General features: G+C 52.3%; 1 protein-coding gene across 1 annotated transcript; it reads left to right on the top strand.

Moving 5' to 3' along the window:
- The first annotated feature begins 605 nt into the window (after positions 1-605).
- LOC106589887 (fatty acid desaturase 6) lies at positions 606-18,590 on the top strand. The gene is made up of 6 exons (XM_014180301.2): positions 606-1,704; positions 6,662-6,828; positions 6,914-7,094; positions 15,709-15,896; positions 17,367-17,546; positions 17,956-18,590. Exons 1-6 carry the CDS (start codon positions 1,353-1,355, stop codon positions 18,103-18,105), a joined length of 1,218 nt encoding a protein of 405 aa, XP_014035776.1. The 5' UTR covers positions 606-1,352; the 3' UTR covers positions 18,106-18,590.
- Positions 18,591-19,126: the final 536 nt, after the last annotated feature.

Below are 19,126 nucleotides of genomic sequence, written 5' to 3'. Positions count from 1 at the left end.
CAGTGTGATAACATGACTGACAGCTCCTGTTCTGATTAGAACAAAACAGAGTTGATGTAGAGGGAAGGTCTGATAGCCCAGTGCTCTGATGTCCCCTGGGTCGTGTTCAATTAGAGAGGAAATATTTTTTAAATGGTGAGATAATACCTGAACTTGTCCAATTAAAAACTGATATTTTAGTTTTCTGTTGCGAAACATTTTGCCAAGTGTGCTCAACTGAACACTACCCTGCACTCTGCTAAACCAGTTTCAGTGGTAGTCCAGTTCACTCAGGATCCCACCAGCGCTCCTATTCCCTTAAATCATTAAGAGCACTGCAGCCAACATTGTACCTGGCCAGCAAAGAACACTGGCCAACAGCCCATTAAAACACTAAACTACTCATCTCTCTCTCTCTCTCTCTCTCTCTCTCTCTCTCTCTCTCTCTCTCTCTACACAGTGAGCACTAAGCAGTCGCTGCTAATCCTGTCCTCCTGACTTAGCCCCCCTTTCCCCCACTCCCCCTCCTCCTCCTTTCCCAGGCCCTCTGCCAAGGTTACAACAGGGATGAGAGAGGGAGGAAAGAAAGGAGGGGGAGGGGAAACAAGGACTGCAGGGGAGGGACCTGCAGTATGCATGAGGAGCTTCGGTGAAGAGAGAGGGAATAAGCAGCAGAATCCTTTCTGGAGCTGAGCAGCTGCAGGGTATAGAGTTGTGTGTCCGTGCAGTATGCATGGCTTTGTGTGTGGTGTGTGACACAGGGACTTGCCCGGGCTCACTTAGCTCACACCCATAGAAGCCACAGGACGTCCCCAGAGCTGCTGCTGTATTAAACATGGACTGCACTACAGGAACAACCTGACAAGGAGAGAGGAGAGTAGAGAAAGGAGAGAGAGAGAACACAGAGAAGCAGAGGAGGAGAGGAGAGAGAGGAGAGAGAGAGAGAGAACACAGAGAAGAAGAGGAGGAGGACGGGGAAAGAGAGAAGTACACAGCGTGTTGGAGAAGAGGAGGAGAAGAAAAGAGGAGAGGAAGAGGAGAGGAGAAGAGGAGAGGAGAAGTGGAGGAGGAGAGGAGGAGAAGGGGAAGAGAAGGGGAGGAGAGGAGTGCACACCGCAGCTTGTAGTAGAAAGAGAAAAGGAAGGTGAGAACCGTTAGAGTGGTTGTAAAGGAGCTGAACTTCTCAGAGGAGAGTTCCTATCATGTTTACTTCAGTCCGGACCCTTTGTGTTCAGGGCACAATGTCCAGGCTACTATCCTCAGAGTCTGGCCGCTGCCTATGAGTCCGTCCATACGACCGCTGCACACACCGAGCACTGTCGCTTTTACCGTACTTTGTTGTTGGTCAGGAGGGAGGCACAAAGGGAGCTGAAATGCAGAATGTACCGGAGGAGTGGAGGGAAGAACAGAGAGCTGGAGGAGGAGGAGAGATGGATGCTAAACCCTGGGAGGGTAGAGAGGCCTTATTCCAAATAAACACGGGTAACTCCAAACAGGATATGGACAGAGGGAAAGAGAATGGAGAGACCGGGGTTAAGGAGAGGAGGAAGGAGAATGGAGAGATGATGAACGAAGGGGGAAAGGGGATGAAGGGGACGGATAAAGAGTCGCTGATGATGGAGCTGACCCGTTTGGTTCAGAAGACAGTGAAGGAGAGTAGCTGGTGGGAGAGGAGAGGCATCGACATCGCTATCCTGGTCCTGGCCTTTCTCCTGTTACCCCCAGGTAATCCATACACCTGTCTCACACACTTCATACACCTGTCTCACACACTTCATACACCTGTCTCACACACTTCATACACCTGTCTCACACACCCGTCTCACACACTTCATACACCTGTCTTACACACTTCATACCTGTCTTATACAGTTCATACACCTGTCTTATACAGTTCATACACCTGTCTCACACACTTCATACACCTGTTTCACACACTTCATACACCTGTCTTACACAGTTCATACACCTGTCTCACACACTTCATACACCTGTCTCACACACTTCATACACCTGTCTCACACACTTCATACACCTGTCTCACACACTTCATACACCTTTATCAAGGCCCACATGTTATTATACAGTATATGTATATAATGTAGGTTTACCTCATTCAGTTCATCCTACCCCAAGGTAAGACATCTACCTGCACACCGCAATACATACACCCGTCTCACAGAATTTATAGTGGTCCTCTCTGGCTCAGTTGGTAGAGCGCGGCGCATGAAATGCCAGGATTGTAGGTTCGATTGCCGCTGGGTCCACGAAAACGTATGCACGCATGACTGTAAGTCGCTTTGGATAAAAGTGTCTGCTAAATGGAATTATTATATACTAAAGGTAAACATATAGCATAGTTTTACCACATTCAGTTCACAAGGTAAGACACCGTGTCACAGCTTGATCTGAAACACCTGTCTTGTGCTTGTCTCCACCCCCCACCAGGTGTCTCCCATTTTCCCCATTATCCCCATTATCCCCTGTGTATTTATACTTGTGATTTCTGTTTGTCTGTTGCCAGTTTGTCTTGTTTTGTCAGCTCTTACCAGAGTATTTCCTGTTTCTCCTGTTCTCAAGTTCTTGTTTTCTAGTCTTCCCGATTGTAACTTTTCTGCCTGTCCTGAACCTGAACCTGCCCTTTGCATGTCCATGCCCTTTGCATGTGTTATAATAAATATTCGGAGAACCGAACTATCCGCCTCCTGTGTCTGTATCTGGGTCATATCCTGAGTCGTGATAGTATGAACTGGCCACGACTGACCCAGCAGACTCGGACCAGCTCCGCAACGCTGTCTCCTTCCAAGGAGCTGCGATTGGAAGACACGAGGAGTTACTTCAAACCCTTATGGAAGGACTGTAGATCTTGGCAGGATGCGATGACCACGCTTTCACTGCACTGCTTGAGTATTTTCCGCAGATTAACTACTAGGCAGCAAGCCTCTACGGTAAACCCCAAGACTCTCGGTAACCCCGCTACCAGCGGCGCTTCTTCCCAGCCTACCCGGCTTCCCGAGAACCCTGCTTACCTCCTCCGGAGCGCCATGCTGGAGATCTGAGAACCTGCTGCGCGTTTCTCTCTCAATGCTCCCTCATCTTTGAGCTGCAGCCCTCTTTGTTTCACTCGGATCGCTCGAAGATAACGTACCTGATAATGCTGATGTCCGGGAGGGCACTCGCCTGGGCTACGGCAGTGTGGGAGCAACAATCCACCGTTTGCCTCAGTTTGTGGCGGAGGTTAGAAAGGTGTTCGATTCTCCATTGTCTGGGAGAGAGGCTGCTCGGAAGCTACTTCAACTGTGCCAATGTGCCTCCCCCTTCTCTTTTTAGAGAAGAAGGACAAAACCCTGCGTCCGTGTATCGACTGTATCGAATTACATCACGGTTAAAAAACTTTACCCTCTACCACTCATCTCCTCAGCTTTCAAGCCTCTCCTGGGGATGACGATCTTCTCGAAGTTGGACCTTCAGAATGCCTACCATCTGGCTCGGATACAGGAAGGAGACGAATGGAAGACAGCCTTTAACAATGCTAGCGGGCACTACGAGTACCTTGTTATGCCATTCGGACTGACCAACGCTACCACAATGTTCCAGGCCCTGGTCAATGATGTGCTCTGTGACATGTTGAACTGGTTTGTGTTTGTCTACCTTGACGACATCCTTGTTTTTTCAGCTCAAGAGCACGTCCTCCACGTCCGACAGGTCCTTCCGCGTCTCCTGGAGAACCAGATTTTTGTTAAAGCAGATAAATGTGACTTCCGTCGCTCCATCATCTCCTTCCTAGGATACGTCATCGCTGCAGGAAATATTCAGATGGATTCTGACAAGGTGAAAGCGGTGGTATATTGGCCTCAACCCACATCCAGAGTGCATCTGCAACGTTTCCTGGGGTTCTCATTTTTACTGGCGTTTCATCCGGGGTTACAGCACCCTAGCTTCCCCTATCTGAGCCCTAACCTCTCCCAAGGTTTCATTTACGTGGTTTCCAGCAGCTGACCAGGCGTTCTCGGACCTCAAGCATCGATTCACTACAGCTCCCATCTTAATCCATCCGGACCTGTCCTGTCAGTTTGTGGTGGAGGTCGAGTCCCAGCGTTCTGTCCAGGACCAAAAGCTGCACCCATACGCTTTCCTTTCCCATCGTCTTAATGCTGCTGTGATGAACTATGACGTGGGAAATCGAGAACTACTCGTGGTCAGAATGGCATTGGAGGAGTGGAGGCGCTGGTTAGAGGGGGCGGAACATCCATTCTTAGTGTGGACTGACCATAAGAACCTGGAATATCTCTGCACCGCTAAGCACCTCAACTCAAGGCAGGCTCGATGGGCCCTGTTGTTAAATGAAATTTGACTATCTCCTACCGCCCTGGGTCCAAGAATGTGAAGCCTGACGCGTTCTCATGCCTGTATAGCAGGTTGATACACCGTCTGACCCTGAGACCATCCTCCGTACCTCCTGTCTAGCGGCTGCAGTCATCTGGGGTATAGAGAGCCTGGTCTGTACCCAGATGTTTGTCCCAGACTCTGCCCTTTCTCTCGGTCCTGAAATGGGTGCATTCCTCTAGACTGACCTGCCATCCTGGTTCCCGTCGGACCCTGGCTTTCATCCGACAAAGTTTTTGGTGGCCCACCATGGTTCCTGATGTCTCTTCAATCGTCGCTGCCTGCACTGTATGTGCACAGAATAAGACTCCACGGCAAGCTCCGGCTGGCCTCCTTCAACCACTCCCTGTTCCTCACCACCCTTGGTCCCATATATCCCTGGACTTCACTGGTCTTCCTCCGTCAGATGGCAACACCACTATCCTTTCGGTGGTGGATAGGTTTTCCAAAGCTGCCCATTTCATTCCCCTTCCCAAGTTACCCTCAGGCAAGGAGACGGCCCAGCTCATGATGCAGCACGTCTTCCAGATCCATGGACTTCCGGTCGACATGGTCTCTGATCGCGGTCCTCAGTTCTCGTCCCGATTTTGGAAGGCGTTCTTCACCCTCATCGGGTCGTCAGCCAGCCTGTCATCCAGTTTTCATCCCCAGTCTAATGGCCAGTTGGAGCGAGCCAATCAGGACCTGCAGATGGCTCTTTGTTGCCTCATCTCCGCCAACCCCATCAACTGGAGCAAGCAACTTGTTTGGGTGGAATATGTCCACAACACTCTTCCCTGCTCGGCCACTGGTCTCTCGCCTTTCGAGTGTTCCTTGGGATATCAGCCCCTGCACTTCCCTGAGCAAGAGGAAGAAGTCAGCATACCCTCTGCCCAGATGATTGTCCGCCGCTGTCGCTGTACCTGGAAGAGAGCCCGGTCCGCTCTTATCAAGACCACCTCCAGGTATCGTCTCGGGCAGAGGGTATGGCTTTCTACTCGGGATCTGCCCTTCCGGATGGAGTTACGCAAACTTTCCCCCCGTTTTATCATCCCTTTCCCCATCTCTAAAATCCATAGCCCCACTGCTGTTCACCTTCTATTGCCCCGCACCCTCCGTATACATTCCACTTTTCATGTGTCTAGGATTAAACCTCTGTCTCACAGCCCTTTGTCTCCTTTTGCCAGTTTGTCTTGTTTTGTCAGGTCTTACCAGCGTGTTTCTCGTGTTCTCCTGTTCTTGTTTTCTAGTCTTCCCAGTTCTGACCTTTCTGCCTGTCCTGAGCCTGCCTGCTGTTCTGTCCCTGATAGACTCTGCCTTGGATTACGAACCTCTGCCTGCCCCCAAACTGCCCTTTACCTGCCCCTTTGTTATAATAAATATACTGAGAACCAAACTATCCGCCTCCTGAGTCTGCATCTGGGTCATATCCTGAGTCATGATACACCTGTCTAACAACGGCAAAACTGGTTGAAATGACATATTTTCAAACTATTTTGCTCACTGGGTTTTAGCCTGGTCAAACCAGGTTGACAACTGGTTCAATAGTGAGAGTAACATTTAGTCTGGTTAAACCGGGCTAACAGCCTTATAGTCTTTATAAAGGTAAAACATATTTGTATAGGTTTACCACATCCTGTGTAACATGCAGATGTGTTGTAAATACACAGGGAGAAGGGAAGTGAGAAATCCACTGTACTAAAACATCAAGGATTTATGGCTGTAAAGTAATCCCAGATTTGAGTCATCTGGCCTAACAAGGTCCTCCAGAGGAGAAGGGGCAGGACCAGAAACAGATACCACGTGCTTGATAGCGGAATAGAATGTTCAGGGAAGCTGTTCTCTAATGTGTTTCAAATGGCAGGAGTAGAATGGAGTGGAATTGTGTTGCAAAATTGTCTAATGAAGATCTTTTTTATGCTTATTTATGTAGCCTGGTTGCAGAGCTGTTTGGCATGACAATGACGATAGCAGTTGGCAAGAGATGAAAAACAGATCTGGGACCAGGCTAACGCTAACGGCTAGATGTTTGCCTGTTCTACATTCCATCATGTGGAATATTTGCATCTAGAACAACGTGTAAACTTTCCACCCTTTGTTTGACCCCATTTCCTCTCAACTCCTTCCCCATACCCCTCTCTCCTTATCTCCTCAACTACACCTCTCCTTCCCCATATCCCTCTCTCCTTATCTCCTCAACTACACCTCTCCATCCCCATATCCCTCTCTCCTCATCTCCTCAACTACACCTCTCCATCCCCATATCCCTCTCTCCTCATCTCCTCTACTCATCTCCCCTTCTTCGTTGTTCCTCCAGCCTTTCTGCTGCTGGGCTCATCCCAGGTCCTGGTGTTTGTCCTGGGCATGGTGCTGATGGGAGTGTCCCATGCTGTCATTACCGTTAAGGGAACCCACCTGGCCAGCCACGGATCGCTGAGCGAGTCCCCTGCCTGGGCCGAGTTCTGGGCTGTGTTCTTCATAGAGGTAAGAGAGAGTGAGAGGGGTGTCACCAGATAGATGGCATAATTGCTGTCATTTTAGCTAGTAATTCAGCTATCTGTCTGTCCAGGTGTGTGGGTCGTTCACAGCAAGGGCAGGTGTAACAGGCCACATTAAGATGCATCATGCCCACACCAACGTGATTGGCCTGGGTGACTCCAGCACCTGGAAGATACCCTGTCTACCCCGGAGCGTCTACCTGTTCACCGCACCCCTGGCTGTACCCATTATCACTCCTCTGGTGGCTCTAGGTGAGACAAAGACAGGGTCTGTGTATATGTGTGTGTGTGTGTGTGTGTGTGTGTGTGTGTGTGTGTGTGTGTGTGTGTGTGTGTGTGTGTGTGTGTGTGTGTGTGCGTGCGTGCGTGCGTGCGTGCGTGCGTGCGTGTGTGTGTGTGTGTGTGTTTCCGGGTGTAGCGTCTACATGTGCACTGTGTAAGATACATAATCCTCTGTCGCTATTAGGTTGCTGTTGTTTTGAAACAGGAACATGTTGATACCTGTGTTAAGCTAATCATGTTTGAAAGGCTGACAATAACATTATTGTTTAGGCCCCTTCTTATTTACATTGATATTTTCACTCCAGGCTGTGATGGTGAACTGTCTGTGTCTGTATCTGTCTGTATCTGTGTGTCTCTGGTCTCTGGTCCCTGTCTCTGGTCCCTGGTCCCTGGTCCCTGTCTCTGGTCTCTGTCTCTGTCTCTGGTCTCTGGTCTCTGGTCCCTGTCTCTGGTCTCTGGTCCCTGGTCTCTGTCTCTGGTCTCTGTCTCTGGTCTCTGGTCTCTGGTCTCTGTCTCTGATCTCTGGTCTCTGGTCTCTGATCTCTGGTCTCTGGTCTCTGATCTCTGGTCTCTGGTCCTGGTCCTGGTCCCTGTCTCTGGTCTCTGGTCTCTGGTCCCTGTCTCTGGTCTCTGGTCCCTGGTCTCTGTCTCTGGTCTCTGTCTCTGTCTCTGGTCTCTGGTCCCTGTCTCTGGTCTCTGGTCTCTGGTCCCTGGTCTCTGGTCTCTGGTCTCTGGTCCCTGGTCCCTGGTCCTGGTCTCTGGTCTCTGGTCTCTGGTCCCTGTATCTGGTCTCTGGTCTCTGGTCTCTGTCTCTGGTCCTGGTCTCTGGTCTCTGGTCTCTGGTCCTGGTCCTGGTCTCTGGTCTCTGTCTCTGGTCTCTGTCTCTGGTCTCTGTCTCTGGTCTCTGGTCCCTGTCTCTGGTCTCTGTCTCTGGTCTCTGTCTCTGGTCTCTGGTCTCTGGTCCTGGTCTCTGGTCTCTGGTCTCTGGTCTCTGGTCTCTGTCTCTGGTCTCTGTCTCTGGTCTCTGGTCCCTGTCTCTGGTCCTGGTCTCTGGTCTCTGGTCTCTGGTCTCTGTCTCTGGTCCCTGTCCCTGGTCTCTGTCTCTGGTCTCTGGTCTCTGTCTCTGGTCTCTGGTCTCTGGTTTCTGGTCTCTGTCTCTGGTCCCTGGTCCCTGGTCCCTGTCTCTGGTCTCTGGTCTCTGGTCTCTGGTCCCTGGTCTCTGGTCCCTGTCTCTGGTCCCTGGTCTCTGGTCCCTGGTCTCTGGTCTCTGGTCTCTGTCTCTGGTCCCTGTCCCTGGTCTCTGGTCTCTGGTCTCTGGTCTCTGATCCCGGTCTCTGGTCCCTGTCTCTGGTCTCTGGTCCCTGGTCCCTGGTCCTGGTCTCTGGTCTCTGGTCTCTGGTCCCTGTATCTGGTCTCTGGTATCTGGTCTCTGTCTCTGGTCCTGGTCTCTGGTCTCTGGTCTCTGGTCTCTGGTCCTGGTCCTGGTCTCTGGTCTCTGTCTCTGGTCTCTGTCTCTGGTCTCTGGTCTCTGTCTCTGGTCCCTGTCCCTGGTCTCTGTCTCTGGTCTCTGGTCTCTGTCTCTGGTCTCTGGTCTCTGGTTTCTGGTCTCTGTCTCTGGTCCCTGGTCCCTGGTCCCTGGTCCCTGTCTCTGGTCTCTGGTCTCTGGTCTCTGGTCCCTGGTCTCTGGTCCCTGTCTCTGGTCTCTGGTCTCTGTCTCTGGTCCCTGTCCCTGGTCTCTGTCTCTGGTCTCTGGTCTCTGGTCTCTGTCTCTGGTCCCTGGTCCTGGTCCCTGTCTCTGGTCTCTGGTCCCTGGTCTCTGGTCCCTGTCTCTGGTCTCTGGTCTCTGGTCTCTGATCCCGGTCTCTGGTCCCGGTCTCTGGTCTCTGGTCTCTGGTTCCTGTCTCTGGTCTCTGGTCTCTGGTCCCTGGTCTCTGGTCCCTGTCTCTGGTCCAGGTCTCTGGTCTCTGGTCTCTGGTCTCTGGTCCTGGTCTCTGGTCTCTGGTCTCTGGTCCTGGTCTCTGGTCCCTGTCTCTGGTCTCTGGTCCCTGTCTCTGGTCTCTGGTCTCTGGTCTCTGGTCCCTGGTCCCTGTCTCTGGTCTCTGTCTCTGGTCTCTGTCTCTGGTCCCTGTCTCTGGTCCCTGTCTCTGTCTCTGTCTCTGGTCTCTGTCTCTGGTCTCCGGTCCTGGTCTCTGGTCCTGGTCTCTGGTCTCTGGTCCCTGTCTCTGGTCTCTGGTCTCTGGTCTCTGTCTCTGGTCCCTGGTCCCTGTCTCTGGTCTCTGGTCCCTGTCTCTGGTCTCTGGTCTCTGTCTCTGGTCTCTGGTCTCTGGTCTCTGGTCTCTGGTCCCTGTCTCTGGTCTCTGGTCTCTGTCTCTGGTCTCTGGTCTCTGGTCCCTGGTCTCTGGTCCCTGGTCTCTGGTCTCTGGTCTCTGGTCTCTGGTCCCTGGTCCCTGGTCTCTGGTCTCTGGTCCCTGTCTCTGGTCCCTGGTCTCTGGTCTCTGGTCCCTGGTCTCTGGTCTCTGATCTCTGATCTCTGTCTCTGGTCTCTGGTCTCTGGTCTCTGGTCCCTGGTCCCTGGTCTCTGGTCTCTGGTCCCTGTCTCTGGTCCCTGGTCTTTGGTCCCTGGTCCCTGGTCTCTGGTCTCTGGTCTCTGATCTCTGGTCTCTGTCTCTGGTCTCTGGTCTCTGGTCCCTGGTCCCTGGTCCTGCTCTCTGGTCTCTGGTCTCTGTCTCTGGTCCTGGTCTCTGGTCTCTGGTCTCTGGTCTCTGTCTCTGGTCTCTGTCTCTGGTCTCTGGTCCCTGTCTCTGGTCTCTGTCTCTGGTCCCTGTCTCTGGTCTCTGGTCCCTGGTCCCTGTCTCTGGTCTCTGGTCTCTGGTCCCTGGTCTCTGGTCTCTGGTCTCTGGTCTCTGGTCCCTGGTCTCTGGTCCTTGTCTCTGGTCTCTGGTCTCTGGTCTCTGTCTCTGGTCCCTGTCCCTGGTCTCTGTCTCTGGTCTCTGGTCTCTGTCTCTGGTCTCTGTCTCTGGTCTCTGGTCTCTGGTCTCTGGTCTCTGGTCTCTGGTCTCTGGTCCCTGTCTCTGGTCTCTGGTCTCTGGTCCCTGGTCTCTGGTCCCTGTCTCTGGTCTCTGGTCTCTGGTCTCTGGTCCCTGGTCTCTGGTCCCTGTCTCTGGTCCCTGGTCTCTGTCTCTGGTCCCTGTCCCTGGTCTCTGTCTCTGGTCTCTGGTCTCTGTCTCTGGTCTCTGGTCTCTGGTCTCTGTCTCTGGTCCCTGGTCCTGGTCCCTGTCTCTGGTCTCTGGTCCCTGGTCTCTGGTCCCTGTCTCTGGTCTCTGGTCTCTGGTCTCTGATCCCGGTCTCTGGTCCCGGTCTCTGGTCTCTGGTCTCTGGTCCCTGTCTCTGGTCTCTGGTCTCTGGTCTCTGGTCCCTGTCTCTGGTCCAGGTCTCTGGTCTCTGGTCCTGGTCTCTGATCCCTGTCTCTGGTCTCTGGTCCCTGTTTCTGGTCTCTGGTCTCTGGTCTCTGGTCCCTGTCTCTGGTCTCTGGTCCCTGTCTCTGATCTCTGTCTCTGGTCTCTGTCTCTGGTCCCTGTCTCTGTCTCTGTCTCTGGTCTCTGGTCTCTGTCTCTGTCTCTGGTCTCCGGTCCTGGTCTCTGGTCTCTGGTCTCTGGTCTCTGGTCCTGGTCTCTGGTCTCTGGTCCCTGTCTCTGGTCTCTGGTCTCTGTCTCTGGTCTCTGGTCCCTGTCTCTGGTCTCTGTCTCTGGTCTCTGGTCTCTGGTCTCTGGTCCCTGGTCTCTGGTCTCTGGTCTCTGGTCCCTGGTCTCTGGTCTCTGGTCTCTGGTCTCTGGTCCCTGTCTCTGGTCCCTGGTCCCTGTCTCTGGTCTCTGGTCTCTGGTCCCTGGTCTCTGGTCTCTGGTCCCTGTCTCTGGTCCCTGGTCTTTGGTCCCTGGTCCCTGGTCTCTGGTCTCTGGTCTCTGATATCTGGACTCTGTCTCTGGTCTCTGGTCTCTGGTCCCTGGTCCCTGGTCCCTGGTCCTGGTCTCTGGTCTCTGGTCTCTGGTCTCTGGTCTCTGGTCTCTGTCTCTGGTCCTGGTCCCTGGTCTCTGGTCTCTGGTCCTGGTCCTGGTCTCTGGTCTCTGTCTCTGGTCTCTGTCTCTGGTCTCTGGTCTCTGTCTCTGGTCTCTGGTCTCTGGTCTCTGGTCCTGGTCTCTGGTCTCTGGTCTCTGGTCTCTGGTCCTGGTCCCTGTCTCTGGTCTCTGGTCTCTGGTCTCTGGTCTCTGTCTCTGGTCTCTGGTCCCTGTCTCTGGTCCTGGTCTCTGGTCCCTGGTCTCTGGTCTCTGGTCTCTGGTCCCTGGTCCCTGTCTCTGGTCTCTGGTCTCTGGTCCCTGGTCTCTGGTCTCTGGTCTCTGGTCCCTGGTCTCTGGTCTCTGGTCTCTGGTCTCTGGTCTCTGGTCTCTGTCTCTGGTCCCTGTCCCTGGTCTCTGGTCTCTGGTCTCTGTCTCTGGTCTCTGGTCTCTGTCTCTGGTCCCTGGTCCCTGGTCCCTGTCTCTGGTCTCTGGTCTCTGGTCCCTGGTCTCTGGTCCCTGTCTCTGGTCTCTGGTCTCTGGTCTCTGGTCCCTGGTCTCTGGTCCCTGTCTCTGGTCCCTGGTCTCTGGTCCCTGGTCTCTGGTCTCTGGTCTCTGTCTCTGGTCCCTGTCCCTGGTCTCTGTCTCTGGTCTCTGTCTCTGGTCTCTGGTCTCTGTCTCTGGTCCCTGGTCCTGGTCCCTGTCTCTGGTCTCTGGTCCCTGGTCTCTGGTCCCTGTCTCTGGTCTCTGGTCTCTGGTCTCTGATCCCGGTCTCTGGTCCCGGTCTCTGGTCTCTGGTCTCTGGTCTCTGGTCCCTGTCTCTGGTCTCTGGTCTCTGGTCCCTGGTCTCTGGTCCCTGTCTCTGGTCCAGGTCTCTGGTCTCTGGTCTCTGGTCCTGGTCTCTGGTCCCTGTCTCTGGTCCCTGTCTCTGGTCTCTGGTCTCTGGTCCTGGTCTCTGGTCTCTGGTCTCTGGTCCTGGTCCTGGTCCCTGTCTCTGGTCTCTGGTCTCTGGTCTCTGTCTCTGGTCTCTGTCTCTGGTCTCTGGTCCCTGTCTCTGGTCCTGGTCTCTGGTCCCTGGTCTCTGGTCTCTGGTCTCTGTCTCTGGTCCCTGGTCCCTGTCTCTGGTCTCTGGTCTCTGGTCCCTGGTCTCTGGTCTCTGGTCTCTGGTCCCTGGTCTCTGGTCTCTGGTCTCTGGCCTCTGGTCTCTGGTCTCTGTCTCTGGTCCCTGTCCCTGGTCTCTGTCTCTGGTCTCTGGTCTCTGTCTCTGGTCTCTGGTCTCTGGTCTCTGTCTCTGGTCCCTGGTCCCTGGTCCCTGTCTCTGGTCTCTGGTCTCTGGTCTCTGGTCTCTGGTCCCTGTCTCTGGTCTCTGGTCTCTGGTCTCTGGTCCCTGGTCTCTGGTCCCTGTCTCTGGTCCCTGGTCTCTGGTCCCTGGTCTCTGGTCTCTGTCTCAGGTCCCTGTCCCTGGTCTCTGTCTCTGGTCTCTGGTCTCTGTCTCTGGTCTCTGGTCTCTGGTCTCTGTCTCTGGTCCCTGGTCCTGGTCCCTGTCTCTGGTCCCTGTCTCTGGTCTCTGGTCTCTGGTCTCTGGTCTCTGATCCCGGTCTCTGGTCCCGGTCTCTGGTCTCTGGTCTCTGGTCTCTGGTCTCTGGTCCCTGTCTCTGGTCTCTGGTCTCTGGTCCCTGGTCTCTGGTCCCTGTCTCTGGTCCAGGTCTCTGGTCTCTGGTCTCTGGTCTCTGGTCCTGGTCCCTGTCTCTGGTCTCTGGTCTCTGGTCTCTGGTCTCTGGTCTCTGTCTCTGGTCTCTGTCTCTGGTCTCTGTCTCTGGTCTCTGTCTCTGGTCCCTGTCTCTGGTCCCTGTCTCTGTCTCTGTCTCTGGTCTCTGGTCTCTGTCTCTGGTCTCTGGTCTCTGGTCTCTGGTCTCTGGTCCCTGGTCCCTGGTCTCTGGTCTCTGATCTCTGTCTCTGGTCTCTGGTCTCTGGTCTCTGGTCCCTGGTCCCTGGTCTCTGGTCTCTGGTCCCTGTCTCTGGTCCCTGGTCTTTGGTCCCTGGTCCTGGTCTTGGTCTTGTTTGGTCCTGTCTTGGTCCCTGGTCTTTGGTCCCTGGTCCCTGGTCTCTGGTCTCTGGTCTCTGGTCTCTGATCTCTGGTCTCTGTCTCTGGTCTCTGGTCTCTGGTCCCTGGTCCCTGGTCCTGGTCTCTGGTCTCTGTCTCTGGTCTCTGGTCCTGGTCCTGGTCTCTGGTCTCTGGTCTCTGGTCTCTGGTCTCTGTCTCTGGTCTCTGTCTCTGGTCTCTGTCTCTGGTCTCTGGTCCCTGTCTCTGGTCTCTGTCTCTGGTCTCTGTCTCTGTCTCTGGTCTCTGGTCTCTGTCTCTGGTCTCTGGTCTCTGGTCTCTGGTCCTGGTCCCTGTCTCTGGTCTCTGGTCTCTGGTCTCTGGTCCCTGTCTCTGTCTCTGGTCTCTGGTCCCTGTCTCTGGTCTCTGGTCTCTGGTCCCTGGTCTCTGGTCCCTGTCTCTGTCTCTGGTCCCTGTCTCTGGTCTCTGTCTCTGGTCCTGGTCTCTGGTCTCTGGTCCTGGTCTCTGGTCTCTGGTCCTTGTCTCTGGTCTCTGGTCCCTGTCTCTGGTCCCTGGTCCTGGTCTCTGGTCCCGGTCTCTGGTCCCTGGTCTCTGGTCCCTGGTCTCTGGTCTCTGTCTCTGGTCCCTGTTTCTGGTCTCTGGTCTCTGTCTCTGGTCCCTGTCTCTGGTCTCTGGTCTCTGGTCCCTGTCTCTGGTCTCTGGTCTCTGGTCCTGGTCCTGGTCTCTGGTCTCTGTCTCTGGTCTCTGTCTCTGGTCTCTGTCTCTGGTCCCTGGTCCTGGTCCCTGGTCTCTGGTCCCTGTCTCTGGTCTCTGGTCCCTGTCTCTGGTCCCTGTCTCTGGTCTCTGGTCTCTGTCCCTGGTCCCTGTCTCTGGTCTCTGTCTCTGGTCTCTGGTCTCTGGTCTCTGTCTCTGGTCTCTGGTCTCTGGTCCCTGGTCTCTGGTCCCTGTCTCTGGTCTCTGGTCCCTGTCTCTGGTCCCTGTCTCTGGTCTCTGGTCTCTGTCCCTGGTCCCTGTCTCTGGTCTCTGGTCCCTGGTCCCTGGTCTCTGGTCTCTGGTCTCTGGTCCCTGTCTCTGGTCCCTGGTCCCTGTCTCTGGTCTCTGGTCCCTGTCTCTGGTCCCTGTCCTTGTCTCTGGTCCCTGTATTTGTACCTGTCCCTTGTCCCTTGTCCCTTGTCTCTATCTCTGTCCTTGTCCCTGTCCTTGTCTCTGTCCCTGTCGTGTGACTGTATCTGACTGTGTGTTGTAACTGATTGTGTGTGTGTCTGACTGTGACAGTATTTGACGGTGTGTTGTAACTGATTGTGTGTGTGTCTGACTGTATCTGACTGTGTGTCGTAACTGATTGTGTGTGTGTCTGACTGTGACTGTATCTGACTGTGTGTTGTATCTGACTGTGTGTGTCTGACTGTGACTGTATCTGACTGTGACTGTATCTGACTGTTACTGTATCTGACTGTGTTGTCCCCGGGTGCTTTTGAGTGGATCACTTATGTCAATTTACCACAATGCAACACACCTTTCAAAGTGTGTTGCATTATTGGGAGAAACATTCTCAGACTTGCGCCTACATGCATGAACTTTACAAAAATCATATGATCAAAGGTCATGAAGTTTTGCCTTCAGTTGACTGCAAGTTCCTGCAGTTGTTCTTCATCAACTTCATCCTGCAGTGATGTGATAATGTGATATTTGAGTCTCTCTCTCTCTCTCTCTCTCTGTCTCTCTCTCTCTCTGTCTCTCTCTCTCTCTCGCTCTCTCTCTCTCTGTCTCTCTCTCTCTGTCTCTCTCTCTCTCTCTCTCTCTCTCTCTTTCTCTCTCTGTCTCTCTCTCTCTCTCTCTCTCTGTCTCTCTCTCTCTGTCTCTCTCTCTGTCTCTCTCTCTCTCTCTCTCTCTTTCTCTGTTCTCTCTCTCTCTCTCTCTCTCTCTCTCTCTCTCTGTCTCTCTCTCTCTCTGTCTCTGTCTCTGTCTCTCTCTCTCTGTCTCTCTCTCTCTGTCTCTCTCTCTCTGTCTCTCTCTCTCTCTCTCTCTCTCTCTGTCTCTCTCTCTCTCTCTCTCTCTCTCTCTCTCTCTCTCTCTGTCTCTGTCTCTGTCTCTCTCTCTCTCTCTCTCTCTCTCTCTCTCTCTCTCTCTCTCTCTCTCTCTCTCTCTCTCTCTCTCTCTCTGTCTCTCTCTCTCTCTCTCTCTCACACCAATTGATTGTTCCCTTACCAGTCAAAAGTTTGGACACACCTACTCATCCAGGGGTATGTCTTTACACACATATAGTCAGTGAGTGTATGATATTGTGGTTGGAGACATGTTTATCTGGTCATTATAAAGAACAACTTCAGTGAGCCTTGCGGTTGGAAAACCACATTACTGTCGTAGATGCGCCTCTCCCCGACTTCACTCCTCTACTTGTCTACAGACAGTTGCTTTTGCACTACCATTCAAACGACCCCCCCCACCCCACCTGTCTGTGTGTGTCCTGCAGGTCAGCTGAAGGACCACTCGGTGAGCCAGGCCCTGAGGACAGTCCTGATGGTGTTCCTGGGGTTCTACTCTCAATACTGGCTACTGATGCATGTGTCTGGGTTCCAGCATCTGTACAGCAGTCTCCTCTGTATGCTGCTCTGCAGGGCCATGTTCTCTATACCCTACATACACGTTAACATCTTCCAGGTGAGATGGTGAACAACACGCATGTACACACCCGGACGGACGCACTCACACACGCACACGCGCACGCGCGCGCACACACACACACACACACACACACACACACACACACACACACACACACACACACACACACACACACACACACACACACACACACACACACACTTGACTAAATTGTGTTACGTTTTATTATTTTTTTACTTTACTTTATTTGGTAAATATTTTCTTAACTCTTTCTTGAACTGCGCTGTTGCTTAAGGGCTTGTAAGTAAACATTTCACGGTAACTTGTATTCGGCGCATGTGACAAATAACGTTTGATTTGATAACATCAAAGTCAGGAATAAATTGGTAGTTGCTGATCGGGTCATTATTTGGGTTGATTAGTATTTGGGTCAAACTGTTAACTCAGTCTTTCGTAGAAAAAGCTCACCCCCGTCATACTTCACAATGCAGCATTGTGTCCTCACAGCTTCTACCAGGAATTCGAACATTTCAGGCAGTTCAAAGGCTACAGAAAAAAAACCATTCATGCATAACTTTCCCAGATGGAGCCTTTCGTTTCCAGTCTATTGTGTTAATGAGTACAAAAGGTTTTTTGAAGTGGGATTGAATGAAACAGTGGTTATTGATGTGGTTAAACCCATGGGGAGAGGTGGGGGGAGGGAACGCTTGTGTCAAAGGTAGTGCACTAAAATGGGAACACCGTGCAATTTGGGATGCAGTCCTTATGTTCTTCAGGGTTGAGTACTAAATGTGAAGGAAAAACCTCTTCCCCTAATCGTGTATTGTTGTCCCCATCCTCCCCGGTACTCCCACTGTGGCTGTCCCTCTCTGGCCCTGTATTGTTGTCCCCATCCTTCCCGGTACTCCCACTGTGGCTGTCCCTCTCTGGCCCTGTATTGTTGTCCCCATCCTCCCCGGTACTCCCACTGTGGCTGTCCCTCTCTGGCCCTGTATTGTTGTCCCCATCCTTCCTGGTACTCCCACTGTGGCTGTCCCTCTCTGGCCCTGTATTGTTGTCCCCATCCTTCCCGGTACTCCCACTGTGGCTGTCCCTCTCTGGCCCTGTATTGTTGTCCCCATCCTTCCTGGTACTCCCACTGTGGCTGTCCCTCTCTGGCCCTGTATTGTTGTCCCCATCCTTCCCGGTACTCCCACTGTGGCTGTCCCTCTCTGGCCCTGTATTGTTGTCCCCATCCTTCCCGGTACTCCCACTGTGGCTGTCCCTCTCTGGCCCTGTATTGTTGTCCCCATCCTTCCTAACTGAACGGATTAATGTCTATAGGTAGACCTCCAGCAGCCTGATGACGCTGGACTCTGCATCCCAACTTTCTACTATATTGTGAATGTGTCCAGGGCAGCAACAACAGTTTCTCTCTGGGTATCGTTCTCTTTACTGAATCAGCAGGGTTTTACACACACCCTGAGCAGGTCTTTCCTTTAAATCGTCCTCTCCTGTTCCGTACAGCACATCGGCCTGTCTATGTTCTCCCCGACCCGCCGGCCCAAGAGGATTTACCAGATGACCCACGGGGTTCTGAACCTTCCCCGGAACCCCCTGCTGGACTGGATCTTCGGACACTCCCTCATCAACTGTCACGTGGAACACCACCTGTTCCCCTTCCTCTCTGACAACATGTGTCTCAAGGTACAATGTGTTTGTGTCCCAAATGGCACCCTATTCCCCATAGGGCTCAGGTCAAAAGTAGTGCACTACCTAGGGAATAGGATACCATAAGACACAGACAGTGTGTCTGTCAAATATGTGTGGGCAAAGTCAGGGTTGGGGCCAATTCCATTTCACATTACTAATTGAAAAGCTATGAGGAATTGACCGAATTCAAATGGAATTGACCCCAACCTTGTTTACATTGCAATAACAGTATATCTGTCAAATATACATTAATCAAATAAGCTTCTTTCAAGAAAATTACATTCACTTTCACCTCTTAACTACGTGGAACTTTATGACTACTGCTGATGTAAAAAAAAATGGCTTGATAAAATAAATGTGATCGATATGAACCAATTTCCTTTCCTCCCTCCTCTCCTCTCAGGTAAAGCCCATCGTGTCCCAGTATCTAAAGGAGAAGGAGCTCCCATACCAGGAAGACACATATCTCTCCCGTCTGCAGCTCTTCTTTCACAAGTACCAGGAGCTCATGGTGTTCGCCCCGCCCATCACCGAGCTGGTGGGGGTGCAATGATGGAGGGGGGAGGAGAGAGGGAGACAGAGAGAGGGAGACAGAGAGAGGGAGACAGAGAGAGGGAGACAGAGAGAGGGAGACAGAGAGAGGGAGACAGAGAGAGGGTGACAGAGAGAGGGAGACAGAGAGAGGGAGACAGAGAGAGGGAGACAGAGAGAGGGTGACAGAGAAAGGGAGACAGAGAGAGGGTGACAGAGAGAGGGAGACAGAGAAAGGGAGACAGAGAAAGGGAGACAGAGAAAGGGTGACAGAGAAAGGGAGACAGAGAGAGGGCAGAGGTGGAGGATGACATGTAGGTCAGGAAACAGGAACTATACCTACTAACTAACCCATGCTGCTGAATGCTGTCACTGGAATAACAGATTGTTAACACTGTCCTATCTAGGAGGATCAATAAGAGCACAAGCTCAAACTAACTCGCATTAACACAGCTGCAAATTCATCAATTATTCCTGTGGAAAAACGATTAAATTAATTGTAACAAATACATTGTCCGTTTGTCTTCATAATCTAAGACTGTAAGATGATAGCTACCAATGATCTCTATTCAAGACAATGTGTGTACTTAAGGCATTTTATGGTGCATACATATTTTCATAAACTGACCTGTATTGTTCCCTTATGTGATCTATCATAACAAAACAATACAAAAACACACCACATAACCTAGACAGTGTCCAAATCTTATTAACATTTAACAATATTAAACAGCTAATATCAATGTGATGTAATTGAAAAACCTTTTGATAGCTGCTACAGATGTCTTTTTGATTTCAAGGATCATAGGCCTCTCGTCAAAACTAATGCACTACTTTTGACCAAGGCTCATAGGGCTACCGTCCAAACTAGTGCACTACTTTTGACCAAGGCTCATAGGGCTACCGTCCAAACTAGTGCACTACTTTTGACCAAGGCTCATAGGGCTATCGTCCAAACTAGTGCACTACTTTTGACCAAGGCTCATAGGGCTACCGTCCAAACTAGTGCACTACTTTTGACCAAGGCTCATAGGGCTATCGTC

The sequence above is a fragment of the Salmo salar genome, chromosome ssa28 (assembly GCF_905237065.1).
Source record: "Salmo salar chromosome ssa28, Ssal_v3.1, whole genome shotgun sequence".
Classification (NCBI taxonomy): domain Eukaryota; kingdom Metazoa; phylum Chordata; class Actinopteri; order Salmoniformes; family Salmonidae; genus Salmo; species Salmo salar.
Note: the sequence above shows the minus strand (reverse complement) of the source record. Positions and strands in the feature narration are given on the sequence as shown.

What these genes read in the sequence shown, in the direction of transcription:
- LOC106589887 (XM_014180301.2), top strand. Translation starts at nt 1,353, where the DNA reads ATGCAGAATGTACCGGAGGAGTGGAGGGAAGAACAGAGAGCTGGAGGA. An exon ending in GGGCTGTGTTCTTCATAGAG is followed by an intron (nt 6,829 to 6,913) that starts GTAAGAGAGAGT and finishes CTGTCTGTCCAG; the next exon opens with GTGTGTGGGTCGTTCACAGC. An exon ending in TACACGTTAACATCTTCCAG is followed by an intron (nt 15,897 to 17,366) that starts GTGAGATGGTGA and finishes TGTTCCGTACAG; the next exon opens with CACATCGGCCTGTCTATGTT.